General features: G+C 32.7%; 1 protein-coding gene across 1 annotated transcript in view; it reads left to right on the top strand.

Moving 5' to 3' along the window:
* LOC130442809 (uncharacterized) overlaps window positions 1–10469 on the top strand; it is a 56849-nt gene extending 46380 nt beyond the window's left edge. The window contains exons 3-7 of the mRNA XM_056777165.1: window positions 4078–4140; window positions 4652–4813; window positions 6084–6228; window positions 6413–6626; window positions 6898–10469. Coding sequence (XP_056633143.1) covers window positions 4078–4140; window positions 4652–4813; window positions 6084–6228; window positions 6413–6626; window positions 6898–7171 — 858 coding nt within the window. The 3' untranslated portion in view covers window positions 7172–10469. The remainder of the gene's footprint in view (window positions 1–4077; window positions 4141–4651; window positions 4814–6083; window positions 6229–6412; window positions 6627–6897) is intronic.
* The last annotated feature ends 2637 nt before the right edge of the window (window positions 10470–13106 follow it).

Here is a 13106-nt window from a genome sequence, read left to right as displayed (position 1 = left end):
TTTAAATTCAAATTATAATTTTAGAGGTTCGTAAATCGAATGTATGTTCCGAACAAAGCATGCGCATTTGACATTTGGACATTAGGAACGTATCCAAATTATCTAAGCGAACGAAGCTTATTATTCTGTATTGGGGAACGTACTTTTGGCGCCGGTAATTTGAATTTAATATATATCAAAACTCATTTTCGATATTTTATAAAAATACAATACAATAAACACGTACGCATTACACATTAAGAGATTGAAATCTAAATGAGTTTCCAACTAATGAGTTTTCAATATCAATAACGTAATTATTGTCATCGGGTAATGGTAGATCCTAGTACACGTTTAATAAACAAATGAAATTCCCATAATGGAGATGATTAATCCAACTTTTTCACCACATCAACAATAGGCTAATCGAAATATCATTACACCAACCTCCAAATATATGCTAAAATCTCCTCCAACCCCATCCGCTTCTGAATTGTATGTAATATATCGAGCTACACACATAGCAGCTTCATCAAAGCTCTCAAGCTCAGAGATTCCCTTAGCTCAAACTCTTCAAAAAATTCTCACAACAAATTCCTTAGCAAACAATAGCAATATATACAAGACAACAACAAAAAAATAGCATTTTTTTGGATCCCATTACACTCTGGAATAAAAGGAAACGAAGAGGCAGATCTGGCCGATGAGGAAGAATCAATCCTGGATCGAAAAATCGCAGAGATGGAGTTTTTCTAACACGTTTCCGTCTAAACCAGACGCGACTGATCCATAGGTCAGTATTTGATGCGAAAACTGAACCAAAATGTGCTCAATTCAGAAAGATCATCATCAAATCCACCACTCGGAACAATACGTGAAATTTGAGGACCTAAGTACAATAGTAATTACTGCAAACAAATTTTTAATATATATTTAAAGGTAAAACACTTATTTTAACTGATAATTTTGTAATAAAAATATATATAGTATTCAACAACAAACAAAACATTTGAACTAAGCAAATTCTAGACTCTAAAAAGGAGATGTCAGTTTTTAGTTGAGACAAGGAAAATCCTAATTAGGACATCTATTGAATAACAAATGAAATTTTTCAAGCTGAATCAGATTAGTAAATATTTATAGGATAATTACTAACTTTTGATGATGTTATGAAGTTACTTGGACTCGACGATCGACGATCATAGATTAGATTTAGAGTCATATGATGAAGGAGAAGTACCTAGCCTGATCTAGAGACAGCGGTGGTTGCTTGAAAAACAACAGCGTATTGAAAATGTTTCCATCGAGTGTTTGGTAATGATCCACACAACTAAAGCCTAATTTTTGAGCCGATTCATAACTAGGGATGAAACGTGGAACTACACTCCACACCCGAAACAAAAGAACAATCAAAATCATGAATTGGAAAGGGAGAAGCGGCTCCAGAGAAGGCAAAGACCGTTTCATCTGCAGGCAAGGTCATGACCTCAGTTTTTTGAAACTATCAACGGCGAGAATTATACGAACTTGTTGAAAGATTTGGGAGAATAAAACCAAGCAAAAACGGCCGTATTTGGTTAGGTGTTGAAGAAGAAAGTGTTGTTTCATCAAGACAATGCACCAGCTCAAACATCCGTTGTTGTAATTGCCAAAATTAATGAATTAAATTTTGAATAGCTACCTCATGCACCCCATTTGCAAGATTTGGCCCCTTTGGATTATTTTCTGTCCTCAGACTTAACACAAAGGCTTCGGTGGTCGAAGATTTTTCAACAATGAAGAGGTGATGTTGGTAGTTCATGGCTATTTTGAGGAGCTACCCACGCAAGAACTTCCTATCGATTTAAATAAATTAATAATCTGACGATACAAAGTCCGGACTAAATGCTGGATTTGATGATTCTTAAAAAATGAGTCTGTAGAAAGTTATAAAACATTTGAATTACCAATAGTAAAAAGAAAAATGAAAACTGTTATTTCGATAAATAAATAATAATTTTCTCATTGATAAAGACCGAAATAGGTCGAAACATTTGTTTTAAAATTTGAGTTTCATTATTATTTAAAAAAAATCAAAACAAAACATTTAATATTACAAAAAAATGATTAACGAGGTGTTTTTTATATACCGAATAAGGACTAAGAAAATATACCTGGGATCGTGCGATAGTAAACGCACCGGACATAACCTAACCTAACCTAACCTAACCTAACCTGACCGAATCGATATCATCGATTCTTCTATTGAAGGTCGATAATTCTTTCCAGGATACAAAAATTTTATATCTACAATGATTGCATCGAAATAATGCACATTTTTTCGCCGGATTCGCCGTCTCCAGTTTTGTTTAAGCCTCTGTTGGCATAATTGTGTCTGGGATTTTGTTATTTGTGAATAATAAGAGAGCCTAAAAATAAAAAATTAATCATCAATTAACGAAACATTGGATTATTTAATAACTACTTACATTTTCGAAAGTATTCGTTTTAAATTTAACTCAAAAAAACTAAACCACAAGAAATGTTTTAAACTTTTTTGCCACTAATTCAATGAACGATCAAAATGGCGGATATTTCTGCCACGAAATGACGTTGCGAGGTGGCGGGAATTTCAAAAATATCGACGTCACCTGTAAAATTTCATTTTTCGGAAGCGCAGCCGGTTAGAATATAGCTTAACTGTAGACTTCTAATTTAAAAAGAGATTGATTTAATCGGACTTATCCATTTCTTCATCTTCATCTTCATATTCATCATCTTCACAGGTTTGTCTTGCGATCAAGTGAGATATCCACACTGAAAATAGATTCCATGAGTCCATGGGTCGATTCGGTGATCTCTCTGGCGAGTGTTTCAAACAAAACTAGAGAAACTCTAGAGGATGTACCAAGGATTTTGAGAGAAAAATATGATGAGCGATTACTTAATGTAACGTCAATAAAACGTGTTTTTCAGTGTAATAATACAAACCGAACAAATTGTTAATTTTAACGCATTCCTTAATACAAGAATCATATTATCGTTTAATAAAAACTCAATGCCATTTTTAAGAGATATTGACCTTTTTATTCCGTATTCCATAAAAAATATTCAAATATTTTCCTTGTGCAATAATCACTCCGATCTACTCATTCTTGACCTTGGTAATGGGAATTTAATTAAATTGCATCACGACTTTTTATGCTAATAAACCAATTTGTTTATATTTTCACTTGAAAATACAACAAAATTATTCAAATTACTAGAATTAGAGACATAAATGAAACATTATTTGATGACTAGAAAATATTATATTCAATCAATCTAATTGACAGCCAATAAACAAAACTTATGCCTGAAGTTTAGATACAATACTACTACCAAATAATTCCAGTTGAACATTAGGAAAACCAGGAGGTGACGTCGTTTCTGTGCATGTCGATATTTGTCAAATGATTGAGTACGTCTAAATTTTGTCAAGACATTTCATGTCTATCCAAGAACCTCTGCAGTTTAGCCCGTCTCCAATTCAGTCCTCAGTACTTTCGCATCTTCTGGATCTACCCCTTCTCTCCTTTTTATTTGTTTCAGTTTCCAGTATCACCTCAACTGGCGGTCCCTCAAGAACATTAGTCGTTCGTACGTGCCAAAGATGGTTCTCTAAGTTCAGAGCTCGGATCTTCTGTCTATCAGTGAAGCCAACGTACCAAGGATAGAAGTAAATTCATGTCAGACAATCAAGGATCTCCCAAATATCCTTAACTAAACTTCGTCGACCATCCGAGGACATTTACAGCAGATTGGAAAATTGAGCAGAGCAGATGTTTGGGTCTACCATAATATATCCGAAGAGAATCAAACTAACCGATTAATCAAATGCAATATATGGATTTGATAATTGGATTTAGGTCATTGGAGATGGAAAATATTATCATTATGAAGAGCTAAACCTTGTTAACCGATTTTGAACAGAAAAAAACGTTGATCCGCAAGACTACAATTCAATATTGAAACTAATATTGGAAAAATTTGTTCGCTAGATGTTAAAACTACATTACTTTCCTGTCCCCCTTTATAATATTGTATTTTAATACATTAACATCAATTATTTTGTTTTAGGAAAAGCTACTCAGCAAACTGGATGAGACAGAACCGGAACTGGCGACGTGTCAAGAAGAAGAGGTAGAATAGATTTTAATAATCATTTAAGAAAAGTAATTTCGCGATTCTATATCAAATTTTGAAACGAATTATGAGGTTAGAATCCGCAATCAGCTGATAGGATCATCGGATCATAGTTTTCGAAAAATTCTTCGCATAGTTAATCGTACTCAGCGGAAGAAACATTTGCGCAACTGTTTTAAAACCCTAGAGGAATCATTCTTAAACCAATAAGCTACAATTCAACGCATTCTGGAGCGGTGGTCGTGTTTCAGAGCTGTATAAATTTGTGACAAACCCAGACCAGAAATTTATCGAATCAACTTTTTACTGTGCTCAATTCCTTCATTTTATAATCTTTAGTAAACTTGTCGATGAATTTAACATTGACAATGACAACAATATGAACGGTTTTCACTTAAATCAAACTGTTTTTGAAGAATTTGATTAACTACTCGTAGTTTCGTAGTAAATATATTTTTGAAATGATATTATAGAACTAAATAATGTAATATCGTGTATTTTTTTCTAGTGCGTAATATGCATAAACGCCAAAGCGACAATGCAAACATCTCCTTGTGGACATCAAGTTGTCTGCAGAAAATGCTTCGTGAAAACGATCCAAATAGCCGTTTCCCAGAGACTTCTTCCTTTGAGATGCGTCATATGCAGAGCGAAAATACTTAGGCTCAAGGTGAAAAAATCATTCTATAATTAGCGATGTATATGTGTATACAATTTTTAACTAAAGTCAACATGACCAACAACTTTTGACAAACATTATTTTCCTCTCTTGAAATCGTTCTTGTAATATATCAGAGTCTTTATAAACTAATATATAATCATTTTATCTTGTAGCACGGTTTTGTCCAATTAGTATGATGATTTTCAGTTTGAAGGACCGGACAGTCCTTGAGCGCGCGAAAATCGAATCGGTATCAATTTCTTTTTCTTTTCTTGAAAATTTAGCAACGAGTTTGATGTACATTTTGTTTGTACAATGTTTTGAGAAGTCTAGTCCACCGCAAAAGCAAATAACTGAGTGACACAAAGCATTTGGTGACGGTAGTCGTCGAAAACGACGATGACATCAAAAAAATTCGAGGCAATCGTCCTCTCGGAATCCGAGACATCTCTTATAGATAAAACCAACATATTTTAGTTGATGTTTCGGGTATACAAAGTGTCTATGCTAGACCAAGAGATATGAAGCTATCGCAAAAACGAACCTCGAGGATAGATCGCAAAAAAACGTAACTGAAAACCCTACATTCGTCAAATGTGTCATTACTAATTACGAAACGTAAATTTGGGAATATAACGTCGAAACTGTCCAACAATCTAGCAAAAAATAACCTCAAAGTCAATCATTTCGTCAAAGTCAACCACCGTATTCAACAGATTTGGCTCACTGTGACTTTTTCATCTTTTCAAACTCAAAAATTTGCTCCGAAAATAGCAAATACCTTGAAGTCCATTCACTCAACAAGTTTATGGAAATTTATAAGTTCGAAAAGGCCCTACGTCAGTATAAAATATGAATTTGAGAGTTTACAAGTACTTCGCAATCCAAAACATCAATAAACTCAAGATAATCGTGTTTGTGGTTAAAAAAAAACTGCATCAAATGGATTGCAGAACAACAGAAATATTTCCTGGTACTAACCTTTATTATTATTTTCGACGTACTTTAAGTTTTTCGCCCCCTGTAAGTCTTCCTTCCTTCCTTCTAACCTCTTTCGTCACACAAACGATTAAAACGTCCTCTATTTGCATTATAACAATAAAAACAATTTGAAAACATCGCGCATGAAACATTATTAAACGTATCAAAGGGCATTCATGCCTATTTAACATTTAAAAAATACCTCAGACCAAAAGTTTAAAAGGTACAACTTTCACTTCATCAAACACAATATTTGTTTGTTTAAAAGCTCGTCTGTAATGCTTCAATCTTATCGTAGACTGGACCTATTCTTCCAACATCGGCGAGTGGTTATTCGATGACATCTAGAGCATCATCAGTACCACAATCAGATAGTTTGTACAGCGTTAGTAGTGGAGGATCATCCATATCTTCTACGTCAAGTTCTTCCAATGGTAGCAAAGGTAACAAATCACTTTTCAGCTTCTCCGTAGAATTACACAAAGAAACCACGAAGTACTATGGTCTATCGAATGATCTATAAGATCTCCTGGTAGATAACGGAAGGCAAATGGAAGTGTCTTCATCTACTTTATGAATTTATAAATATGTAATATTAGTTAATAATGTTTCGAATACATTCCGCAGGAGAAGTTCCATGCTGCGGAGGCAGATGTTTGGGAGCTTATCCTCGTCAACCAGTTACGGGAGCGATTAAACGTTCCCAACAACACGCGATGAAAATCAGAATACAAGATTACTGCAGGCCTGAAAAAACACACGTGAATCGATTACCGCCAATTAGGGAGCTACCAGGACAAAGCCCTCTGCATAATGTACCACCAGCTTCTACCAGAATTAGGTAAAAATGTTATTTAGACTATATAAAGGATCAAATCATTCATTAAGTTATACTTGTTCTGTACTTTAAGCCTATTAACCTTCAGTACTTGCACCATCTAGTCTGAGGAGTTGGTTTTACCTATGAAGGTCTCAATTTCTCATAGTTTGAGGTACTGGTACTGTAAGCAATTGACTGACTTAAATCCTGTCAATTTCATTGTCACTAAGTTTACTATATCTAGGAGTCTAGAGCAGCTATATCGTCCTTTTTGAGTGCGTCCTTTTTTTAGGTGCGCCCAGAAGATTGTCACCCAGCTAGAGCTGCCTTTGATGAAAAAGGGTTACAAATACGAGAAACTACCCCAAGAAGAGGAAGAAGAAGAAATTGTAGTTAATACGAAACCGATAGAAAAAGATAGAAGATGGTGGCGTGATAGAACAAAAAGCGAGGAAAGGATCGACAACAAAAAAAATGAAATAGTTGAAAAACAGATGGAAATGAAGGAAAAGAAGATTAAAGGAGATAAAACTAACGATAAAAATACGAACGAAGATAAATTCTAAATGGGATATTATGATATTTTCGAGAAGTTTTAAAATATTAGAGTTAAAAAAAAATTATATCAAATTCATCCTGTTATTGTCAATTAGATTTTTAACAGTCAATAATTAATAAATAACAAGTTTTAAAAACAAATATTTTTCAATATTTTGAATCGTATTCTAATAAAGAAAGAAGAAGAAGTTGTCAAAATATTAGAAAATATTTACAAAATAAAGAAGAAACGAAAATAATGGGAATAGGAAAAACTATGAATTTATCGGACTCGATTCGGTTTAAAACATTTTGGTTTCTAATCTTCTGGTATTATTCCATAACGAGCAGGATCCTGATGATAAAATTTGATTCTTCATTCTATTAAATTAGTTTTCACCTTACAATTTCGGAAAATATAATAATATAGGTACTGCAAAAGTTATTAGAATCAAACAAGCTCTAGACGACAAAAAAATTACAATGGAAACAACGTTCATACTAGAAATCACGTGTTAGAAAAATGCCTTGAAATATAAATGCTATTCATCGATTTCAAACAAGCATTCGACAGTATCAAAAACTGTTAGTACCACAAGAGTTAATAGTACTTGTAAAAATGACTATTGAATCTTGGGGCAACGGTGTTGATAAAAAGACTATATGTCCAAAAAAAATTGTGGAGGATGTACGGAAAAAATGTTTAGAAATGAACCGAAATGATGAGAATATTTGAAAGGAAAACAAATAGAAAAACTCATTGGACAAACGAAGCAAGAAATAACGAATATCGAAAACTTGTGATCTATGAAATTAACAATATTGTAAACACAATTAAAACAGAAAAAATCACGTGGTAGACCCACATTAACATCGTGGGAAAACGACAGGAAGATCAAAAATCAAATGGAAAATCAGATACTACCGGGAAGATCAAAAAGTTAATGAAACAATCAGATTTGCAAACGAGTAACAGACCGATGCAAGACAAAAATAAATGTATAACAATAATCGAAGCTTTAAAAGTTATAAATAAGTTGTGGAGTAACATAATATCTACTGGTGACTGGTTAATACAGCGACGAATATTGAATTACATCTCTTCCGAAGAAGATGATGTCCATCGACATTATTATCAATATCATCAACATTAATGGCTCGCATTTACATACATTTCTATTCAACAACAAGATAAATGTTTTAGAATTAACGTCAATTATTCAAAATGTCATTTCGATTATACTAAATCCAAGAAATTAGATCAGTTTCCGAAAGACGAAGAACTGGAAGACCCGGACCAACAAGATGTATTTGCGTATTGATTTGCTTTATTAGAAGAATAATCCGTAACGCTAAATTATGATTCAAGACAATACCATTAACACCTGTGCATAGGTGACAAAAATTAGTTTGGAAACATAGGCGCTTAGCTCATTTTGATTGGTTATAAAAAAGGGTTTATAAATCTTTATAAAGCAAGCTTGGGATTAGTTACAAAAAGTTCTTGACGATCAAAAATCGTACAAGATAGAAGATTTATTTGATCAATTTGTTGAAAACGTGCCAAGAAGAATTCCTTCAATGGTATCTACAAATAGGGATCGTGCAGAATTATTCTCAACAAACCAACGAATTCCGGGTATATCAAATGTGCCGCGCCTTCGCCGAATTTTACTACAATCGTACAGGACCGGCTCCAGAACTCATAGGATTAGGAGATGAACATAAATTTGACAGATTAGCTTCTTACGGAGATTTTCTTTTCGATTGTTTATATGACTACGTTCATATTGAGAGAAAAAGGTTATATTTTACTAAAATAAAACTCTCTAATTAATGCTAAACGATGGAGAGAAACAGCAAACGTTCATTTATTATAAAAAAATTATTAATTCGTATTGTTTCCAGTGTATTTTCACTGCAATCTGTTACTTTATTTTTACGTGGATCGAAACGAAAAAGGCGACGGCTACACTGGTTTGTCTGCAGACATTTTCGGTATTCTTTTTTGAAAATAATATCTCGTATTATTTCGACTTTCTTCGTATCCTTAAACCGAAAATATTCAAGCGGGTAAATATTTAATTATTCAAATCAATCAATTTTCGTATTCTCATTATTTTTATAAACACGAAATTTTAAAAAGTATAATAATAAAGTGAATAGATGTTATCGTCCCGATCCATACGATCACTCTGTGTATAAACAATTAGCTAGTCTGTTAGAATATAGGCAAACATATCCGAAAATCAAAATGCGAAATACAATAAATGTTTTTAACGTAAAAAATGTGGTTTAGTACAAATATCCAACTTTGTTTTTATACATAGTGAAAATGAAAGTTTTCAACGTTGGCAATAATATTTAGAGCGTATTTTATTTAATAGATTCATAGTTCGGTAGAAATATTTGTTACCCATATAGAAATCCGATAAATTTGATCAATGAATTATGAAAATATCATATTGCTTCAAGTTAATACATTAATTTACCTAATTTTAATTATATAACGCATATCATTACTATAAATATTCTTTAAAATATGTTTTTTTTTTAATTTGAGCTAAGATAAAATTGATATTACGAACTAACACGACGATAAAATTGGAGAGACAAACATAGTCCAGTGAACAACGGTAAAAATATGGTATCACCTCAGAATTTCATCGAGACGCATGAAATTTTGGACTTAACTGCTATTAACCCTTCACCCCAAAATCTAACCTATGCAAATAAGTGCAAATTATTATATGAGGTGAAAACTACCCCTTATTATCAAAAAATAAAAGTTAAAGCATTTAGAAAGTTAAAAAAAATATATTTGTAGGATTAAAATAAAGATAGCATGTTGTTTTAGGATACTATTTGTGTTTTCAACCCTTAATCAATGTATTTCAACCCGTATTATATCCTTATAAACGTAAAAAATCTCCTTTCACAAAATCAGATGTTGCCAGTACCATATATGCCTTATTTATAATCTGTTTGTTAAATTTTGAGCTAGGTAAGAGATTTTATAGGAAAATTCATAATCTATTAGGATAAAAGGATTTGGAATACATTGAATCCTTTATTTTTAAAAGGGAAACGTTCAAAGGACTCCAAAACGGTATCAGGCACACGCTACTAAGAACTTTGAAAGGTTATATCTCGGTTAATTCTTAACCTACCATTTTCTTGAAACTTTTCGTTAAATTATATTTCCAAAATAACCTTTAAGTTCAAACGAATCAATGACTTCTTTGAGATTTTGTCAATTCTCTTAATTTTATCAATGTGTACAATATTACTTTGAATGTATATACCTCAAATTGTAAATGCAATAAAGTTTTAACCAAATTTTATGAATTATCATTCCACTATACTACAGAAATATCAAGAAAACCACCTTATTCCCTACCAAATACTACAGAAGAGACTTCAATCCATCTAATTGAGCTTTCCGCCATGTTTTATGATATACCAAGATGGCAGTCTCGTTGACATGTCTGTAGGTGTTGAAAAAATCTTATCTCGAAGCAATATTGAGGATCTAAAAACTACTAGATGAAAGAACCTGGCACAAAATGGCCAAAAGTCACAAATATCGATCGTGTTGAAAGCTTCAACAAATAAAAAGTTTTGTTCGATTATAATGTTGAAAAGCCAAACCAGACACGGCAACAATCGTATAGAAAAGAAGAATATCTAACTGAATAACTTCATTCACAACATTCAAATAAAAAGAAGTGAGCAATTTAACAAATTGTCAAATCAGCGATAGGTTTTTGTGTGGTTTTTCAACTTATTTTTTCGATTTTAGACCTCATTACCTACAGTTTTATTGCAAAATTACATGTCAGAAACGTGGCTTTATTGGATTAAATGTTTTCTTACATTGCGTAATAGAATTCTTTCTCAAACAATGATGACAGCTGACTTTTCGTTACACAAAACAAACAATTTTTGATACGCGAAATAGGAAAGCGCCACAGAACTATAGTAGTATTGGAACGCGCACTGGCTGAGCGTTCCGATGTAGATTCTCAACGAACCATCGATATATCAGTCTTTCTAACCTTGTTTTGTTCTTTTTCGTTTTTATTAGCAAGACGTGTACGTTCACTGTTTGAATCTCTAGTACTATGAACTGAAACTACTTTTCTTGGCGTAATTGAAGGAAATAAACATTAGTCTTCTACAGTCTAATAAAATGCACATTGTTGTGAAAAAGTATGCGTTCATAAAGGATCTTAAAGTAATAAGAAATGTCATCTAACGAACTTGGAATAATCTGATTGGTTATTTAGAGTTAGCGGAAACGGATGCTTGGTTCTTTATTATGCGCAAAGTGTAGTTCAACTAAATCACTATACGATATCGAGCTTTTGTTAAACAAAATTAAAATGTCGACACTAAGCAACGTTGTTTATTATTTCCACTCACAAGTTTTCAAAATTTAAGTCGGTCTTTAATTTTTTTTTTTTTTTGAAGATAGAAATTAAACTGAGAGTGATTTTCAAAATCAGATGTAACAAAGAAAGCGTTACTTGACTATTTTCTTGCGTAAAAAAATCAAATGTAACAGAAAAACTTTAGGTACGTACTTTTCAATAATATCATTTTTATAGTTGTGTATGTTCATAAAAAGATGGAAATTTAGAAAATTTTGTAGGTAATGTGCATAAATAGCATAATTTTTATAATGATAAGTATATATTTGATTTTGATTTATCTTTTTATGTCAATTATATCATTGAAATTCATTGACATTAGTCACTGACATGACAGCTTTGACATAACGGCATTTTTCTTGTTTTGTGAGTTGCCACATTGTGCGAAAAATAGCTGCTTCTCATACTCAGATAATGACGTCATTGTTCAATGAATAGAACAAACACGTAATGTGAATTAATATTCTCAATATTCCTCAAAGAAGCTACATAACTAAAATACTATTATTTATAAAATGATTATTCGCATCAATGATGTTTTCAATCATCTAGTATTGTGTAAATAGTTGCTTATTTTGACGACGAGATTGGACAACCTGATGTCCTAACCTCACTTTCAATCTGCGTTCACTAACGCACATGATTTCGAGCTTGTGCAGGTTACTCCCTTGTGAGACTGAAAAGAAGCTTGCAAACTGAGAAACCGTCAATTTTTTTTAATAATAGTGGTACTCCAGTGTCACGATACTAATTTGTACAACGAAATATTTTATTATAGAAAGTTTCAGTAGATATTCTCAAGATGACGATACGCGATACAACTTTTCTAACAGAAGTAATGGACACCATTGCTAGTTTCAAGGACTCGAAAGGTTCGCCTCCCGATAAGATACTCGATCGTATCATTTCGCAGAGGAAAACTCCATTGAAGAACCCATCTTTGCGCGTTAAGAAGGCTCTAAAAAACGGTTTGGAAAGCGGTCTTTTGAAAGAAATTAATGGGAAATTCAAATTGGGTAAATATTAATGTTTAAAATCAATTTGAGCCAAAATTTGAAACACTTGACAACGTTCAAAATAGAACCAATAGTTTTTCTTGTGCTATAGTCGTGACGTCGTGCTTCATAAAACTGCTTCTGCTTCTTTTCATGTCTCTAATTTCATTTTCCATTGTCATCCTTCTTTGGATTTCCAAGATCATATAACAGCGCAGCATTTAAAACCTTTTGAAGCAATCACTGGTTGTCATCGTAAGGAAATATGTAGATTCGGATTGTGAGCCAATCTAAAACTAGAGATAGTGAAGAAACGAGGTCTTCAATCTTATTTTTTGATGCAGAAAACCAATACAAAAGACGACGTCTGAAGATATTGATCTTGAACTTCTGTAGGTTGTAGTGCTCGAGAAAAACGTGCCTTGGTAGCTGATTTAACAGCTTTCCACTTTTCCAAAAAAAGGATTCTCGATACATCGACATTCTGGGCTTCTACAGGTGTAATCGTTGTTCTTAAACTACCTTTACCTATTGAG

The sequence above is a fragment of the Diorhabda sublineata genome, chromosome 4 (assembly GCF_026230105.1).
Source record: "Diorhabda sublineata isolate icDioSubl1.1 chromosome 4, icDioSubl1.1, whole genome shotgun sequence".
NCBI lineage: Eukaryota > Metazoa > Arthropoda > Insecta > Coleoptera > Chrysomelidae > Diorhabda > Diorhabda sublineata.
This window is presented reverse-complemented; position numbering and strand designations above follow the sequence as displayed.